The sequence below is a fragment of the Eleutherodactylus coqui genome, chromosome 1 (genome assembly GCF_035609145.1).
Source record: "Eleutherodactylus coqui strain aEleCoq1 chromosome 1, aEleCoq1.hap1, whole genome shotgun sequence".
In the NCBI taxonomy this organism is placed as follows: domain Eukaryota; kingdom Metazoa; phylum Chordata; class Amphibia; order Anura; family Eleutherodactylidae; genus Eleutherodactylus; species Eleutherodactylus coqui.
Genome location: NC_089837.1, coordinates 143,591,963 through 143,612,373, shown reverse-complemented (window position 1 = coordinate 143,612,373; position 20,411 = coordinate 143,591,963). Strand labels below are relative to the sequence as shown.

Below are 20,411 nucleotides of genomic sequence, written 5' to 3'. Positions count from 1 at the left end.
GAGGGATAACTTTGTGATTGGTGGTCTGACAGTTGGGACCCCCACCAATTCAGAGAGATGCCCGGTTGGTCCCCGAGTGAATGGAGCAGTGATTGCGCAGGCACACTGCCCCGCCACATACTTCAGTGACAGCGCCAGAGATAGCAGAAGTGCTTGAGCTCTGTGCTGCCACTCTAGTCACTTGGGGACCAACTAGACCTCTGTTCTTGGGATCTGTTGGGGCCCCAGGGGTCAGACCACTACCAGAGAGGGGGGTCATTTAAAAATTACACCTTGTCCCCAAAAAAAGCTGTGTCAACGAGTTATGGCTCTTGCAATGCGACAATAAAAATCATTTTGGCTCTGAAGACAAATGGGCTTGCCACTAAGGCCTCATGCACACGGGCAGATTTGCATGGCGAAATCTGGAGCGGTTGTCCGCCCCCCGGATTCCACAGCAAATACCGCCCATAGCATGCAATGGAAATACACTTTTTTTCCTGCACATGAGTGGAAATTGCAGTTTTCTGCTCGAGAAAGAAGCCTTGCAGCATGCTCTGTTTTTTTGCGCGGATTCCACACCGACTGCTTCCATTGAAGTCAATAGAAGCCATCTGATCCGTGGTCCTTCCGCTATTGACATCACGGGAAGGTCGCGGATTTTGCAACATCACTAGGCGATGGCATGGGAAAAGCAGGGGGTTTAAAATAACAAAACAAACTGTACTGCGCATGTCTGACGGCTCGCCATTTGCACCATACGCAGTACAGATGAAGTGAAAAGACACCAGGTATGCGTGGACACCACTGCTGCTAGGGCTGGGTTACGCCGTGGAATCAGCCCCACCTGTGTGCATGCAGCCCTAGGGGGTTAGATATGGTTTCCTCCGTATTTGATTAGTGGAGTTCTCTTCTCTAGGCTGTCACCAGTAACCCACGGTGAAGGGCTTGTAATGGGAGATTGGGGCCCCACTTGTCAGTGTCAGGCCTGTTCCTGGCTTGTGCATATTTGGGGCATGCTTCCCATCATTGTGTCATCAGTATAGCACACGGACACATTATAGCCTATCGGGCTATTCATATGTGCGAGTCTTCACATGGACCGATGATCCTTCTGCGGGGAAACATGCAACATGTCCTATTCTGGTCCATTCACATTACTGACTAAACAAGGGTCCGTTTAATTAAATTGCTGTACTCAGACGGGCGTCTTTTCGGTTTCTATGCATGTCTGAACATTTAAAAAAAATAAATCCCCGCATGTGTCCTATTTTCTTGCGGGAATAGGAGGGGGGGGGGGGGGGGGAGAATTGCTGTGAAAACGGATGCCAAGTGTATATTTACTGTTTCTTATGTATGTTGCCAGAAGAATGTGGAAAAAACAATGGCATCAATTAGGCAGCCTGGCGCGGTTGTTTTTTTTTTTTTTTTTTTGTGCATAATTTAACGTATGTTTCTGCTGCATTTTTGAAGTATTTTTTCAAAGACTGCTTATTTTAAAAATCGCAGCATGTCCCATCTTTTGGCTTTTTGACAAAAAAAAATCACAACCCCCCCCCCCCCCCATCATATTAAAAAAAAAAGCACACTAGAAATGGCGATATTGGCTGGGTTTGACGGCACTGTATTGCGCTTGCCCGCGTGCAGGAAGCCTCAGTGCCGTTTGTGTGCCTGTTGGTAACTATGTATTCGTAACTTGCTGTAGAAACAACTTTCTGAAGCTGCAACCATGAATGAGACCGCCCCGGTCCGTATACCTTATTATGACAGGACTCCCCTCAGGACTCAAAGCTTTCAGAGTCTTGTCTATCTGAACGGCTGCCATGTAATAGATTCCTCAGTCAGCCGCTGCCGCAGGGGAAAAGTCTGGCTGGCTATGGCTTTCCACACTAAAGGCAACAGTTTGCAATGGGTGTCGGGAGCAGGACCCACAATCAGCTGACCGCCCCAGGGGCCACATTCTGAAAAGACAATCCCTTAAAGCAAGTTGCCAGGCTTTCTTCTTGGACCAGTTTCACACGGCCAAGAAAACCTCACGAGATTTGTGCATTGCGAGACGCACAAATATGAGCCTCATTCTTTTGAACGGGGTCATATATTTGAGCTATTTTCTTTATTTTTCCCCGCACCGCAGTGCAGGAAAAAATTGGGTCATGTGTTACCTTTTCACGTTCCTCGGAACACATCGCCCATTGTTTTCAATGGGACAGGAAAATACATTGCACGGTACGCAAGTGCGATGTGAGGTCTCCCATTGGAAACCCTTGGCAATCCGCTGCCGCTGCTGAAAGCCGTGCTGGGGAATCGCTACTTTACTGAAGTGATGGGAGGTGTTTGACATAAACCAATCCCATCTGGTATGGCCGCGTCCATAATCAGACCGCATTCACCGTGCAGTAGAGGCATGTTAAATAAAATCTGCAGTTCTGGCAAGTTTTTATTTTGATCTATTCACAGTAAATGGGCTGTTCAGAGATTAACGGCAACCTTTTTACACAGAACGATGCCGTAACAGACAAACTATGATTTTTAGGTCTGCATGAAAGATCAGATCAGTGATTTATTGCTAATCAATCTTTCACCGCTTGTGTTCACAGCAACAAGCAATTTCCACAATTAAAGGGGAAAAAAACATGCAATTTCTCAATTTTTTGCGGGTGTATTTATTTACTTTTTTTTTTATGGTGTACACACTGCGGCAAAAATGACATCGTCAATATGATGCCAAATTTATTTACCGGTGGTGTTTTTTTGCTGAAGTGCGTGTTCGTGTATTCTCTATCCATCCATCTCTTTACTTTTAGAAAAAAGAAATTATATAACATTTTTTTCTTTTTTTCATTTGCCATCTTCTGACCACCATAACTTTTTCTATCGATAGGTCACCCCACAAAAGACAATCCCTATGATTTCTGTTGGTACTGTTGACTTTTTAATTGCTTTTATTTAAATCTTTTTTGACCCAAAAGGTGCAATTCTGGCATCATGTATTACTTTTTTTTTTTGCTAAGAAGTTCACCAGGTGATGATAATAATGTGTTACTTTGATGGGACTTCTACGAATGCCACAAAACTCAATATGCGTTTATTTTTGTAATCTTATTTTTTTCTTATAAATATGGGATTTTTTTTTGTCTTAATTTTTGCTAACTTTCATTTGTGCTAATAATTTCTAATAAAACCTTTTTATTCACTTTAGTTTTTTTGTTTTTTAGTCCCTGTAGCTGACTTGATTGCTCATACAGTATAATACCATAGTATACAGCATTTTGACAGTCCGTGTCAAGGCATGTCACAGGCACAGCTTAGCAGGCACTCATTCATGGCAGGCCTTGGAAAGACCCCCGACTGCCATGGCAACCGAACGACACCTTGTAATCATCATGGTGGGGCCCGTTCAGGACTCTCAAACCTCAATCGAGACATTTAAATACTGCTATCAGAACTCACAGCGGCATTTTAAAGGTTAACAGTGTGAGTGCTGATTGCGGCTGATGCCAGCAGGTGTCGGCTGTGAGAAACGGCAAACGTCCGCCCTGGATGAAGTGCGGTTGGCTACTGATCCCGCTCCATACCAACCGACACGGGAGGGCATACATGTACGCCAAAAAGCGTCGAGCGGTTAAACTGCTGTGGTAAAACGAAAGCTGGCCTGTGATTGGTTGCTATGGGCAACAGACTGTTTGTCTTTTTCTAGACTGTTTTCATAAATGTATTACTGTGATACTTTTCATGTATGTACGGATTAGGCTTCATGTACATAAACCTGGTACAAGCCATTTAAGGAGAACCATCGCCCCCTCTTAAATGCCGCCACCAGTAAGGCTGCTCTCGCACTCCCTGCTGTCTACAGCATTCAGCACGGTGTTTGACACTCCAGGCTAAACGCTGTACAACACCTCCATTGATTTCAATGGGACTTCACAGGCAACATTTCTAATGCAGCGTTTTTGAGCGCTGTCTGCTCTATTTTGGTGCATTTAAGCCCTTTCTGATGCACCACATCACTCATTACCATGATGGGTGTGTTTAAAACAACGCTGTACAATCCATTCTAAAGCGCCACTTAAAATCACGGTAAAACGGGGCGTTTTCGACCCTGGCGTTTTGCTAACTCCTCTGTGACAGCGGCCTAAGCTGGTGTCTTTTCTGCAGGTCTGTGGGGGTCTTCAGCTTCTTCACCCAAAGCCATCTTTTTCTTGCCATCTTTCCAGATGCATTAGGCCACCTGCACACGGGCAGATTTGCATTGTGGAATCTGCAGCAAATACCCCGCCCATAGCATGCTTTGGAAAAGCGTGTTTGTTTTTTTTCCCTCCCCCCTGCACAGAAGCGGAAATCAATTGTGGTTTTCCGCCTGCGGAGGAAAATCTCATCATGCTCCATTTCGGTGGGGATTCGCACAGACGGCTGCCATTGAAGTCAATGGAAGCAGTCTGACCCGTGGCCCTTCCGCGTGACATTGTGGAAAGGTCGCAGGTACCCATGTCATCACCTAGCGACGGCATGGGAAAAGCAGGGATTTAAAAAAAAAAAAGTACTGCGCGTGCCTGACGGCTCGCAGCGCAGAAAAAAGAATGTCAGGTGCGTGCGGATGGCGGCGAGGCACAGGGTCGGATTCCGCTGCAGGCTCCCGTATGTGGAATCTGAGCGGTGGTGTGCAGCCGGCCTTAGCCTAGCGCCCACTTCTTATGCTATGGACTTATGAATGATTGTGTTTAGTGACATGTCCCTCCTTGTGAGTGCGGCGTGCTCCTTACTGACCGGCGCTCCGCCAGCTTGTAGAGGGACTTGCTGTATAATCTCATCTGGAGTAGTAGGGGAACTGAATGCATAACTGGAGGCTTGTATTGTTGCCATGGCAACTGCTTCCGTACTTGGCGATGACCTTTGGATACCTTCTCTATTTCCATCCACATCAAGCACATTATTTAAATCCAGGCAGACAAAAATTGATCATGTTTAAGGCACCAAGAGTTACATTTCAGTATACAGTGTCTGAAAGCCTTCCTTGCTCTCCTCTGATGCCTGGGGTCTGTTCACATGGGGTGCAGGACCATAGATTTGGGCTGGGAATGTCTGTAGTGGCAAAGTGGTGAGATTAATGCGCAACACTTTTTCTTTATTTATTCATTGATGATCTAGCTATCCCCCAGTATATATAAGTGGACTACTGGTACCTTGGTTAGTGATTTGCTTTTGGTCTGAAACTCCTGCCCCCCCCCCCCCCCCTTCATGTGATCTAAATTTTGACCACCTCACGTCTACTTGGGGTTATAATGGCTGAAATTAGTCAGATTCTCAGTTTGTATAATGGTATTGCATGAATCCTACCACATAAACTGCCTACAGGGGGACACAGACACTCTTGTCAGTTACAGATGATGATCGCACAGCTCCTGTCACACAGTTATAATAGAGGAGTTCACAGCTCTCCCGCCTAACTGTATACTTATATGTTGTAACTTATTTATGGGAATATAAGCGGTAATGAGGATTAAACTGTCCCGTGCTCCCCACAGGCAAAAATGGTATATCCTTATGGCCCATTTACACGCAATTAGCGCTCAAAATTCTAAAGAATGAATTTGAGCGTTGATCGTTCAGTGTAAACGTTAACCAACTGCGAACGAATAGTGATTTTTTTTATCGTAGACGACCCTAGCGGGGACGTCCGCACCGTGCGCAGTCGCTTAGACTGTCGGCCTGTGTAAAAGGGCCATTAACTAATGCTTCGTTGGTGCATCATGGGGTAGATGTGGAACTGAAAGTAAAAAATAAAATCTCAGCACCAAAGATGGTGCTTGATAAGGGGTCTGGAGTGTGACAGGCAGTCAGGTGAGGGGGGGCAGGCATGGAAAAATGTGTTTTAGCTGGAGTGGCCCTTTAACAAAGCGCACCCACATGTTACAGTAATTTAGTGGATTTTCACCTGCACTGTGGATTTTTAATTATGCAGCATGTCCATTGCTGGTGTGCATTTTCCTCATTGATTTTAAAGGAGAAGGCAAAATGCATAATAAAATCTGAAAGACTATATTGCTGTCAGCAAATCCATACTTGGGGTGCCTACCCACTACAGTTTTTTTTTTCACTGCGAAATTCGCAGCGTTTTTTTTTCTGCAGGGGTCTATGGGACTTGTAATGTTAAAATCGCGATCGCGCAAAATCGCAATTTACAGCGAAATCCACGTGATTTGGTGCAAATTTTAACCTGATCGATTTAACCCGGCCGTTTACCGTGCATGAATGATGAGGCCATCCTGAAGTGCGGCAGACGGATACAGATAGCGCTGTAGCGGTACTTCTGTGGCGCCAAGAGTGATAAGCTGGTGCCAGACAACTCTCTGGAGATAAAATCAATTTAAGCTGCTCCCACATACTTCAAATTGGGCCTGAGTCTACCAGAAATCCCATCATTGTAGTGTTTGGCTAAAACACAGTCATGAGAAATGATTGATTTTTTTTTATTTTTTTTTTATTAAATATAATTTTGGGGAAATCCATGACAATATCATTGACGTCTGCTGTGATGCATACAGCTCATCCCCTGCTCGCTGTGTACTCCGCGCTATTCTTCTGGCCTCCAGGTCACATGACCAGCATTCTGACAACTGTCCTGCAGCTAGGGCTGGCTTACACTACAGTTATTGATTTCTGTTGCTCTGTTCTGTTTTTGGAGCAGAGAAACAGAAATCAAACCGAATTATAAAAAAATTTTTTTTTAATGATTTTGATTTCAATAGGTTTTCAAAAAACAAATTTCTCCAAGTGATTCTGTTTCATTTCCGTTTTCAAAACATTACATATAGTGCAGGATTTGTGCCATTTGTTTTGAGATGCTTCCGGTTTTATTTTGAAAACTCCTTGAAATCAATGCGGGAAAAGACAGATGTTTAATTCAGTTTTATGGCCATTTCTCTACTCCAAAAAGGCATGCAAATCAGTAACGATAATGTGAACAAGCCGGGGCAGGTGGAAGGATGTTGGCTGCCATAAAGAAAACTGTCTTGCTGATGGCGACGAATCACAGAGCAGCGTACATTTCATCTGCTCTTCAGAATGAAAGCCGTGCAGTGATTGGTTGCTGTAGGCAAGACCGTTTTTTCTTTATGGCAGTTGATTGACAAGGGTGTCCAGCAGATAACAGAGCAGATGTAACTGGTCGCTTAGTCATTTGATCTATTTTCGTTCCATCTAAACTGGATGCATTTAGTGGTCGCTCTGGCTAAATATCACCTGTATTAGGTAGTAGCCCACTCATTAAGGCTGGGCTCACACCAACGAGACGCATCAAGCATGCGGAATCTGGCTGGGACACCGGACGCTGACCACAAGTATCTTCTCTTTCTGAATTGCAGATGCTCGCTGTTAGTCATGTGCAGTACAGATTTCATATATAAATATATATAAATTATTTTTGTTTTGTTTTTCCCACGCCATCACTAGGCAATAATGCAGGTCCTGCAGCCCATCGCACAACGTTAATTGCCGATAGGCTGTAGGTCGGACCGCCTCCATAACAAAATAGAGCATGCTGTGTTATTTTTATTTATTTTTTGTTCTTTTTACATACCTTCAATGCATGCCATTTGCTGCGGATTCTGCAGTTCAAATCCACCCGTGTGAGACCGGCCTAAATATGGCTGCCCCACGTGCGCATTTGAAAATATCATAGGAGATCGTGCGCTATCCCACAGTGGGAGCCGGCTGTCAGTGATAGCCGGCCTCCTGCTGCAGCAGCGGCGGTGCATCGGGTATGTGCCCCCTGCTGTTAACCCCTTCACTGCCGCGATCTATGTAGAAAGCGGTATGGGAAGGGTTCACAGAGGGAGTGCACTCCCTTTGTGATGATATCGGGCTCTCGCGATATAATCGCAGAGAGCCCGGCAGGTTGCATTGGTAACAGGACGCCAACTACTGGTTTCCTGTATTACCATTGCCTTTGATCGCTGTAATAAGCGATAAGGCATTGCAGGAGAGAAGTCCTGCAATGCCTTATCATAGCGATCATCAGTGGTATGATGCAAGTCTTCCACAGGGACACAAATGGTGTAAAGAAAAAAAGGTAATAAAAATGTAAAAAAAAGAGAGCATTTTCTCATATTAGCATAAAAAAAAAACTACATATTTGGTATTGTCATGTCTGTAACGACACGTACAATAAGTTGAGCATGCTTTTTATCCCTCATGGCAAAAAGCATTAAAAAAAAATGCTAAAAACGCAAAAAATAGGCCCTTATAGAGCTCTGTCCATGGAAAAATAAAAAAGTTATAGGACTTTAAATGCAGCGATTTAGGAAACAAAAAATTAAAAAAAATTTTTATTACGGAAAAGTGGAAAAGGCTAAAAAAAAATAATAATTTGGTATCCTTGTAATCATACCGGCCCGCAGAAAAAATGTATTGTCATTTATGCTGCATAATTAACGCTTTAAGAAAAAAAAAACTATGGCAGAATTGATTCGTTTTCTCTCCCTGCGATCATAAAAAAAAATGATACAAGTTTTACAATATAGCCTATGTACCCAAAAATGGCACCGATAAGCTACAGTTGGCTACGCAAAAAATGGCCGCGTCGGCGGAAAAATGAAAGATATGGCTTTTGAAAAATGGAGATTAAAAGCCGCCAAAAATCGTTGTTTTTAAGCCCAAAATAGGCCATGTCATTAAGGGGTTAAGGACTGGAGTGCCTGACCTTTCCTGGTAGGAGTCATTTGGGCGTTGCCGTTGAATAATTTGCATATTGTGCACTGTTATGATGATTGATTTTCTAGGTTGTGCTGCATCTGCAAACAGTGACATCTTTGGAAGCCTAGGCTAGTCATAAATTACAGCATGGTGTTCCCTATTAAGATGTCTGCAACATAGTATTAAAATCTTGCTGCTAAGGATACTTGGACAGCCGGATCACACCAGTGGCTACAGCAGTTACTCGTACAGAAACTTTGGCTACTTTTAAAGTTACACCTTATATTGCAAAATCTGCTTTCTATCTGCTGGCTTACTAATACATCAACCCTTTCTTGTTTTCCAGGTTGCTCCATTCTCTTTTCTCGAGCCTTTACCAACGATTGGGAAATAATCTGTTTTCTCTGGTGAGTTGATGGATTTTTGGTCACAGTTAGAGGGGCTGTCCAGCAGTTGGAAATTTTTAAAAAACTGCCAGAAATGTTCTAACGCGATAAAAGAAGCACTACTCGCCTGTCATTTCCCCCGGCGAACCAGTGCTGAAGCTCCTGCAGTCCTCCTGGGCTCTGTTCAGATGATGGGAGCCATGATGCCAGGGGTATGACGTGACTGCTGTGGCCACTGAGTGGCTTCTGCGGTTACATGGTAGCTACTGTGCTAGATCACTAGAGGAAAGATCAGGTGAGTAGTGCTTCTTTAGTAGTTTTACAACATTTGCAGTTGTTTTTTTTTTTTACATTTCTGACAGTTGGCTTACACTGTCAAGTTGTGGTATTTACACTGTGATTTTTACTTTTTCTCTTTAAATGTTTTTATATTTTGCCCATACTGCCCCATTAAGGGGAGGATTTTGCTTTGCTAAGTCGAGATGCCAGAGGTTTGTAGATGTGCCATCGTGCAATAATCCAAGTGGGCGCACGACACGGCGGTGGGCTGAGAATGTATTTTTTGAGGGTTGGCTCGCGGCATGACTATGGACAGTTCTGTATAGCCTCAGCATTAACTGTGAATGTGTTGTAACCTTCTGTTTACAGGTATAATAGGACAACAGCAGCCATGGGGCACAAACTGCTGTTGTGACCAGTAAAATAAGGGTAGGGCTGCACTGCCACTTTATGCAACAATGTTGATTGGTTTTAATTATCAAGTGGTAGCTGCATTTCGCAGGTTTGCATACACCTCAGGGGATACCTTTTGGACTGGAGCTTGACCGTTGGGGTAAATGCACATGAGCGGAAACTCTGCAGTGGGATTTCCCGCAGTATTTCCGCCCATGCACAATGCCATAGGATTGTATTACATAATGCAATCCTATGCAGACAGCCGTGATTTGACCATGTAAACCAATTGCGGCATGTCCTCGCAGAGGACCGCACAGAAGCATCACCGCTGACGCTCCGGCTCTGTCCTGCGCATGGCCCGGCTGGGCGGCAGACGGAAAATAGCAGAGTGGAGGAGGTTAACCGCGGGGGTCACTGCAGGGGCACGGCTCGCATCCCGCTGCGGGAATTCTTGCAGCTGGACCCAACCCGGCCGTCTGAATGGTGTCCATACCCCTCATCCGCAGGAGTGATGTTCTACCCAGCTTGACTGGTAAAGGGGCTTAGCCTGAAACACGGATCTGCTGGATCTTTAATAAAGAGTTTGATTTGTCCTACTGTTTTGTGACATTCACTGGAGAGCAGCGCCTAGATACTAGGTTTTTAGCCTTCACATGTCTCTAGAGACTGGCATCACTTGACAACAGGCAGTGGCCAGCAAACTAGAAGGAAGGAAAACCTCCACTAGTCAGCACTTTAGAGGGATTTTCCAGCACAAAAAGCTCATTTTGGGGTAAATAAAGCTCTGTGCACTCTTTTTAGTTATCACATTGGCACAAGTTGTTTGAAAATTTAGTGACCATTTAATCCCTTAAGAACATGGCTTATTTTGGACATAAGAACGCAACGAGTTTTGGGGATTTATATATCTAGTTTTCAAAAGCCATAACTTTATTTTCCCATCAACCGGGACCGTATGAGGGCAGTTTTTTTCCGTGGCAAACTATTTTTATCAGTACCTCCTTTTTTTTTTTTTTTTTTTGTACATAAAATGTATTGCAAAAGTTTCATTATTCATTTATTTTTTTAGGAAGGCAAGGAGAGTTTTGCCATTTTTCTCCCCACAGCTTTAACCCCTTGGTGACAAGCTTTTTTTTTTCCCTTTTTGTTTTCCTTCCCCACTTTAAAGAATCATAAACTTAATTTATCCATCGACGTTGCAGTATGGGGGCTTGTTCTTTGCGGGACGAGTTGTATTTTTCAATGGTACTATTTAATGTACCATATAATGTACTGAAACGTAAAAAAAAATTAAGTGGAGAAAAAAAAATTTTTTGTTGCATCTCGTTTCTACGGCGCACAAAATACAACGAAAATTGCATAGCTTTATTCTATGGGTAAATAAGATTACGATACCATACATAGTGTTTTGTTTTTTTTTTTTTCTGTGCTGCTTGTATTTTTTTCCAAAGCTATTTAATTTTTTTAAAAATATTTTCTGCCGCCATTTTCAGCGCGCAATAACTATTTTATTTTTCCGTCGACATAGTTGTGCGAGGGCTCATTTTTTTGTGGGGGGGTTCTGTAGTTTGTGTTGGTACAGTTTTGGAATACATACGACTTTTTGATCACTTTTTATTGCATTCTTTTTTTAAAGACAGGGTGACCAAAAAAGCGCATTTCTGCTGTTCATTTTTCTTTTTCCTTTTTATAACTTGTTTTTTAAATAACTTGTAAAACTTTATTGATCTTATTTTTCCTTTTTTTTTTTTTTTTCTAGTACCCAGAGGGGACCACAACAAGTGATGCTTTGATCATTTCTGCAGTATGATGTAATGCCATAGCATTACAAGATGCTTTGATCAAGCAGGCAGTCTATCAAGCCACCCCATAGGCTTTCAGAAGGCCCGTGGCTGCCATGACAACCGCACAGCTACCTGTGAACTCCTCACGGGGTGCCATATGGGACCTTCAAACATTGGGGGGGGGGGGGGGGGATTTTAAATGCCGCTGTCAGAACTGACAGCGGCATTTAAAGGGTTAACGATTCAGATGAGCCGCACGGCTTATTGGAGCTCTTTGCTGTCAGTGTTGGCTGTAAGAAACAGTTGGCAGCCGTGATGTATGGAGGGAGAACGCCTGTCAAAAGGCATATCAGCGGTCGTTAAGTGATTAATCATGCAGCATAAATGACATGATGGGTTTTTTTCTGCTTGCTTGTACAATTACGATAACAAAATATTTATTTTTTTGCACAATAAAAAAAACCCTCTTTTAAAAATTAAATGGAACTGTGTAAAAAAATAAATTATAAAGTCCTCCAATTTTTTTTATTATAGCATGGATGGAGCTCTGTGGGGGCTTGGTTTTTTGCGCGACAAGCTGTAGTTATTAGTAACTTTACATACGGCTAGGGGTACGTACGGCTTTTTTGTGCACATCGTTACGGATATGATACCTTAAAAAATTTTTTTTTCTTATTAAATTTCTGTTTCTGTAGGGGACTTGGACTGTTAAAGCTATGCTGATGCATTGCAGTACTTCTGTATCGTAATGCATTATCGGTCACGATAGCGATCGCAGACAATGGCTGGCCCAGACACGGCAAGCCATCGGCCCTCTGCCATTAGATCGCAGAGTGCTTTGCCATCACAGAGACTGCGGTATGCAAGGGGCTAATATCAGGGACCGATTCACAGCCATCCACAGGACATAACAGAACCTAAACTTAAGTGCCCCCTAGGCAGGACAGTAACTTTCCCGTTGTGGAGTTAAGGACCCGTATATACTTTCCACTTTTGTGTTACAAGAATAACTTTTTTTTTTCTGCTTCAGTGTAGTTGTTTTTTTCATAGTGCCAGTTTTGCGTAACATAAAATTTTTATAACTTGCGTATAACTATTTATTTTTTAAATTTTACTTTTTGGGTGGAATGGAAAAGCTGCAGTGGAATCCGACCCTGCCCGTGGCCGAGGACTTTTTTTTCTTTTTAAACTCTTGCGGAATCCGCGGCCCGTCTGCAACTCATTTGTGTTTGGCCCGCAGATTGGACGGCTTCCATTGACTTCAATAGAAGCCGTCCATGTGGGGATCAGCACTGAAATGGAACATGCTTAGTTTTTTTTGTTTTTTTTCTATTTCATTAGCGGACACCCAAGTTTCCCTATGGGGAGACATGCAGCTGAGCTATAGGAGAGATTATTTTTTGCAGGACAACTTGGAGTTTTCATTTGTATTGTTTTGTTTTGGGGGAAGTAAGGTGAATAGAAAACAGCTATTTTTATAGTGTTTACTGCACAAGATAAAGTAATTTATAATATGGATTTTTCTTTTCTCAGTATTTAAAGCATTGTATAAGAGGGAAATTGTTTTTCCTAGTGAAAGCACTTTGTTGCCTTGGTAAGCATTATGCTGCAGTCATAGGGGTGATTAGATGAGAATGTGCTCCTCTTCTCACTCCTTTCCTGGAAGACATTCCCCAATCAAAGATCAATTATGCTCTCTGATAAGGGGTGAGGGGGTGATAACATGAATTTGCTATTTAGGTTGAATCCCCATTTGCCTATATTTGCGCTTATTACCTGCATAAAACACACTAAAATAGGATATTCCCGCATCAAAAAAAAATGCAGGCGTGGGTGGCTCAGTAGAAATCAATGGGATTTTAGCAACACTTATTATGCGCATGAAAAATATGGGTACAATACTTGGGGCATATATGCCCGTGGGAATGAGCCTCAGTAGGAGCAGGATGTGTGCCTCTCCTTGTCTCTCTGCGCACAGGATCAAGTGAGAGCTGCAAGTATATGAAGCTCCCTTTTCAACCTGCTCTAACTCTGTCTAGATTACAACTGTGATTCTGGTCTTGTTTTAAAACCAACACGCTTAGCAGCTCTAGCCACGATCGTACTGAAGCTACAACCTTTTTAGATGTAGCTACCCCCGCAGCCAAAGTGCTGGATGAGCCATGTTCACAACTGTAATGTCCCTTTCTAGTTGAATGAACAGAGCTTGTCCTAATCGGGAGAGGAGGGGTGGGGGATAATTCTGTTTCTTCTAAAGGCCCATTTACACGCAACTGTTATATCGCTCACAATTTGTTCAAACAATTGCATATGAGCGATAATCGCTGCGTGTAAGTGCTGCCATTGTTCACTCTTCAGCTGACCGATTTTCAGGTGGGCCTAAAATCATTCAGCCAGAGAGAGATAACAGGGACGCTGTTTTGCACGGGAGTCAGAGATTGCATTGTTTTCTGCGGACCGCCTGTGCAAGAACAATGGAGCTGTTTGCAGAGCCCAGACCACATGCTGTGCTCCACAAACAGTTCCAGGAGGCCCTTTTACGCGCAAATTAAGCTGACAGTGTTAATAGACATTAGTGTCCGTTAACACTTTATGCAAAATGATCGCTAAAACTGTCAATCATTCAAATGATTGAACGATTGTCTTTGCGTGTAAATGGGACTTTATATTAGGTCTTGTTACTGAAATTGATAGTGTACAATTGTCTTCAACAAATCCTGAGCGATTGAAATTTGTTGTTTGCCACTGAAGTAGATGACTTGTGTATACATCCCAGCTGCACGTTGCACCAACAGTTAGGCCTAATTCCCACGGGCGGATTTCCCGCAGCTATTAGGTTCTATTGAACCTAATAGCGCAATGCTCATGGTACGGAATTCCACCGTGAAATTCCGCCCCGTGAAAAAACCCGTAATCACCCGCGGCATGTTCTATTTGCCGCAGGCATATGCGCAGACGGCTTCCACTGCAGTCAATGGAAGCCGTCCGTCACAACAGCGGAAGATAGCGTGAAAACACTTTCCTGCCCAACGACGCCCGCGTCATCTGACGCTGCCGACACGGCATGCGGGGCGTCGGGCAGCGGATACAGAGGTACGTATAGGGTCTCGGGGGGGGGGGGGGGGGGGGGGCGGCGCCGTCGTGATGGACACCGCTGCGAAATTCCGCTTGCGAAGCCAGTCACGGCCGTGGGCACTAGGCCTTAGAACAGATATACACTCATTGCAGAAAAAAAATCAAGCAACTAGAAATTTTTGGAGTCAAATGAATCTTTCTATATGATTTGTAATAGTGATATGATTTATATTACAATATCAGAGCCTAAAGATAATTTTCTGTGGAAAACTGAACACCTGAGGGGAAGCTCTAGTACCCTGTTGTACTGCCTCTAGCTTGGATGTAAGATGTGATACAGGTGGGCATGGAGGCTCTAGTACCCTGTTGTACTGCCCCTAGCTTGGATGTAAGATGTGATACAGGTGGGCATGGAGGCTCTAGTACCCTGTTGTACTGCCCCTAGCTTGGATACAAGATGTGATGTGGGTGGGCATGGAGGCTCTACTACCCTGTTGTACCACCTCTAGCTTGGACGTAAGATGTGATACGGGCGGGCATGGAGGCTCTAGTACCCTGTTGTATCGCCTCTAGCTTGGATACAAGATGTGATATGGGCAGGTATGGAGGCGCTGGTACCCTGTTGTACCGCCACTAGCATGGATGTAAGATGTAGTATGGGAGGGCATGGAGGCATACAGGTTCCTTATGGTATCATGCAGCATATTAGGCTACATTTGCTGTATCTGAGCCTTGAGAGAGAGCAAACTCCTAGGCTGTCTGTTGGTCCGTTCCATAGATATTCTATTGCCAAGAAATTTGGCAAACCGGCAGGCTACGGAAATGTGACAATGTTGTGAAGGCTCCTGCTTTATAGCGTCTGTCTATAGTTATAGTCCATGAGAAGGATCACCTATCAGTTCTTCATGGCTGTGTTGTCTCTCTAATAAGGTTTCTTTTACACTGGACATTGTGCAGTAGTCTGTTCGGACATGGCAATAGTATTGATCAGAGGGGTACCACTACTTGTTTTCAGCTGAAGACGGCCCTATGGAGATCTATACACCTCTAATGTCCCAAGAAAAATATTGTTTGTTACTAAATGCAGTCCGTAATTTATATATATCTCTTTGTATTTGCACTTATTGAAAAAATGTTTGTCTCCAGGCATACCAGGACTAATGTTAAAATGGTGCCCCCTGCTGTGTCCACCGAAGTGATGGCCTGTTTACATGTAATAATTGTCAAACGAGTCGTTCAAAAATGTGTGCTAATCCCTAAGGCTAAATGCCAGCCCCTGCGCACTATTCATTGACTTTTTGTTTGTCACTCAGTCTCAGCCTGCATAAAAATTATCGCTGGTTCGCTGACTTCTCGTTATGTGTAAACACTCCCCGCTCCCATAGAATGTGAAGTACTAAGTGAGAAGTGAGCGATGATCTGCCTGTCTAATAATTCTGACCAAACGCTGACAATTAGCGGTGACGTCTCTCTCTCTCCTGCTCTCGTTTAAACAGTCGTCCCATGTAAACGGGGCATAATTGTTCCAAGGTGGTACCACACGCCTACTCAGTCCTGCTTCTCTGCGGTATCGCTGTCTTGCTCTTTTATCACCCACTCGGTATCTATTTGGATATCAGAGAAGATGCAGCAACTTCAGAAGCAGCCGCCCACCGCACCAGTGGTCCCTCCACATACCTATGGAGCAGAGAGAAGCGACACTGAGCATGTGCGACCACCTTAAAACCATTACTGACCTGGACGCTGACTAGGAACAGGTGAAGCTGTTCTAACACTAGTCCTGCAATATCTGGGGATAGAAATATGCCATAGTTTTTGCTCTATAGGACACACTTTCCTTCCCCAAAGTGGGGGAAAGAAGTCAGTGCACTTTACAGAGCGAACGTGTCCTTTTTGTTCGCGCGATCGCGAGTTTAACATACGATTGTGCGAACAATCAGGTGAAGCAACTCAGGATCAGTTAGGAGAGCAGTTCTTTGCACTGCTGCCCATACATACCACTGATTGGTGGTGAGCTCCGGCCAGAACTGCTGCTGTTGCTGCTGCTCCCCACCTCCACCAATCGGCTTGTTCCCTTCCTCCTGCCATACACAAGCACCGCTGTAACACAGAGCTCCGCTGTTTCAGAGCTCTGCTGCTCCGTCGCCCAGCACGATCGCTCGCACTGTCCCTGAGTGAGTTCATAATATTTTCCCCCTACTTTCCTCCTCTAAAGTGGGGGGTGTCTTATCATCCGGAGCGTCTTATAGAGCGGAAAAAAAAACAGTATTTTTTTACGAAGTGTAAATACGAAAATAATTATGGGGCTGGATTTAACTATGCAAATTTTCTTAAAGTGTGTGTCTCGAAAAAATATTGTTTAGATGCAGTAACCTAGGTATAAAGGAAGCCTTATTTCTTTATAGCGTGTGCCTCTGTTCTGCGCTGTCATGGAAAGTTATGTGCTAATTACATAGAGCTTGCACCTTGTACTGAAAATCTCATTCTGCTCTTCTTTGCCTCTTAGGAAATCATTGCAGTTTGCTGTGACCTCATGGTTTAAGTGGGCATAAAGATGAGTATAAGCAGTGATGAGGTCAATTTCCTGGTATACAGATACTTGCAAGAATCGGGTGAGTAATTCTTCACTAGTTCGGTTATTTCCAAATCTACAGTATATAGTTGGCGAAGTGATCAAAAGACAACAGCTCTGGCCTTTTGTTATCTTATGGTATGCAGGATATGTAACGTTACATTCTAACACTGTGTACTTCTATGGGTGCAATGATGCCAATTCTAGTTTTTGTCTTTTTTTTTTTTTTTTTATTTATTTTTTTTATTTTTTTCCCACATCACGGGAAATTTTGTTTTGTGTGTGTGTATATATGTGTATCTACTTGTTTGTTTGTGTGCATGTTAAATTATCTTATAGTGAAAGCTATCCAAAAGAAACCACCATTTTTTCTGGGACAGATTTCTAGCTCCATGCAGGACATCCTCTTTGTGAAGACCGCTTATTTTTACAATTTTGGGTTGTCCTCTCAAGTGGGTATCACTGTATGTATGTGTGTGTATAATACGAGGTTTCTATACAGCGCAGACCTGTTTGACCGCTGGCTGCCTTAGCAAGCCGTCGGAGCCTTCGATTATGTAGCTGGGCTAGTGGGGTGATAAGAGCGCACCTCCGTCTAACTGCTTGGAGTCTGAAGTCACTAAAGACTGCAGCATCTAAGGGGTTAAACAGCTGGAATCCCTGAACCGTCAGCCAGATGTCACGTGTATAACCCAGCTGGCACCCGCTGTACATTGGTGCAGGCTCAGCTCCAGACCCCTGCACCATACTGTTATGATAGAGGCCTCTCTTTGGTCTCCTTTTCACACATTTTCCAGCCCTCTCCCTGCTAAGGATATACTTTCTATGCTCTCGCACTTCAGTTATCAAGACCCATAGGCTTAATTAGGATTACTTCAACAACTCCATTTAATTAAGAGAGTAAAACCATTATCTTTTAGTTACATAAGGATTTGAAAAATAACCCAGTGTCTTGCCTTAGGGCTCATGCACACGGGCGGATTTGATTTGCGGAATCTGTGATCAGCACCTGTGCGGGAGATCCGTTGTACTAGTCGCCCATAGGAGAGCATAGGGCTTCCTCAGCTCCATGCGGATGTGATTTGCGGGTTATGCGTGTGGCAAAAAAAATTGCATGCACCATTTTACCGCGGATTCCCCTCGGATGGGCTTCATTGATATCTTTGGAATCTGCAATTCAATTGTGGAGGCATTGCGTATTTGTAGGCAGATATTTCTGGTTGCTTGAAGACCAAGCAGGGAGGAGGGGGAAGACGGTCACTTTGGGCTTGCAAATTTTTTTTTTTTCCTCCGCGCGGACGATCCACTGCATCTGTGCAGAAAAACGATCACATCCGCGATTGTCGGCAAGATGCAGAAATCCGTGTGCATGAGGCCTTAATGGTTTTAACCTCTTCTTTGACCTGGTATTGTCCAGATACTATATTACTATTCTCTTCTGGGAAACCGATTTTGACCATAATAGAATGGATGTAAACAATAGTGTGGTTGGCTCTGTTCACACCGGTGCCTCCCTTGTGGGTCCCGTATGTTTGACAGCACACTGATCTGAATACTAATGGTTCCCAATGACCTGTCAGCTCTAGTAGAAATAGATGTCCTGATGCTACCGGTAGTGTGAACGGAGCTGCAGTTGTATTAATCCAAGGACAGATATATTTGGGAATATTTTTTTTTTTTTCTCTTTTCAATACCAGCGGTTGTTGGGGGAAAAAAAAGCTGTACCAGAAGCCAAGGGAGGATTCTGGTCTATGTTGTGTTTTTTTTATACATAAATTATTTATTCATTCTTCTAGGGTTTTCCCATTCAGCTTTTACATTTGGTATAGAAAGCCATATCAGCCAATCCAATATCAATGGTGCCCTTGTGCCACCTGCTGCTTTAATCTCCATTATTCAGAAAGGACTGCAGTATGTAGAAGCCGAAGTTAGCATCAATGAGGTAAGATGTTTTCTGTCTTGTATGAATGGGATATCACTTGCTTGTTTCATGTCCTTTCTGTATCCAGTATCTTGACACATACAGACTGTAGTTGAAACAATTGGTTATAAAGATATACAAGGCCTTTAACCCCTTAAGGAAACGGCCCTTAAAGTGAACCCGTCAGGTGTTTTATGCTGCCGTGTCTGAGAGCAGAGTGTGATGGCGGGAGAAGCTGAGCGTTGTGCTATATGTAGGTTTATAGGATGCTCAAGCAGCAGAGGAGTAAATGGGAGGGTAAATCCTGAACTAAGAGATAGTGAGGGCTGCTTTCCTACCCACATGTGTAGACTGATGCAGGAAAAACTGCCACATTGTATGTGGGTGGAGAAATCAGGACTCTCAGTCTCTCCTAGGAGTCCTGCACGATTTTACCCGCCATCATATCCTCTTAAAGCAGCACAAATCAAAGACAGGCTGATGGGCTTCTATTTAAAGGGGGTTTCCAAGATGTATAATTTACATGATATCCAGCTCCCCCTAACATAATGCTTGTGCTTGCCTGTCCCCGCTCCTGCTGTGTCCCACGCTGACGCCGTTGGTCCTGCTCCCGCTATTTGTGTACAGGCTGCAGCCCCATTTGTTTTACGGGGCGTCACAAGCAGCACAGCCAATAACAGCTTAGCAGTCGAGTTCTGAGCTCCATTATTGGCTGCAGCGCCTGTGACATCCCGTAAATTGGCTGGGGGAAGCCTGTAAATGTGACATCTGAGTTTGAAATATCTATGCACCTTTGGATGCTGCCACATTTTTACCGTTTGCTACATTTTGGGACCTGGCCCAAACCAAGGTGGCTGGTGCATCATATAACCGGTTCCTACCCATCTTTGGGAGTATGGTGTGCTGCTTGTGATACTCTTGTATCGTTGTTTGTATGTTACATGCTCCTGTACCCGTGCCATCCCAGCCCCATGCATTTATGCGATTTTTCGCTTTAAGGTCTGTCTGTCCACGCAGTAAATGTACAGCGCACAGCAGGAAGGGATTGACCTTTTTGGCTTCCAATGTTACGCTCTGTGTTTTAAATAAGCAATTCTCCTCACAATGCAAGATGTAGCCTAGAAGTATGTAACTTAGGCCAATATGTAAGTGGCAGGCTATCTATGTCTTCGGCAATCGGGTGACCTAGAGGTCAGTGATCTCCTTCTGGTAAAGGCCCTTTTACACAGGTCGATTTTATATTTCCAGTTGTTTAGGCTTCCGCATGGTTTTGAACGCTAGTCGTCCCATGTAAAAGCATGAAGAAACTGGATGAGAATCCTCCAGTC

At 43.8% G+C, this 20,411-nt stretch overlaps 1 protein-coding gene across 3 annotated transcripts in view; it reads left to right on the top strand.

Annotated features, from left to right (window-relative positions):
• TBL1XR1 (TBL1X/Y related 1) overlaps positions 1 to 20,411 on the top strand; it is a 96,934-nt gene that overhangs the window by 54,227 nt on the left and 22,296 nt on the right. For all 3 annotated transcript variants that reach the window (XM_066601365.1, XM_066601358.1, XM_066601374.1), the window contains exons 2-4: positions 9,017 to 9,077; positions 17,097 to 17,202; positions 18,959 to 19,104. In XM_066601365.1, the coding sequence (XP_066457462.1) occupies positions 17,145 to 17,202; positions 18,959 to 19,104 (204 nt within the window). In that variant the 5' untranslated portion in view covers positions 9,017 to 9,077; positions 17,097 to 17,144. The remainder of the gene's footprint in view (positions 1 to 9,016; positions 9,078 to 17,096; positions 17,203 to 18,958; positions 19,105 to 20,411) is intronic.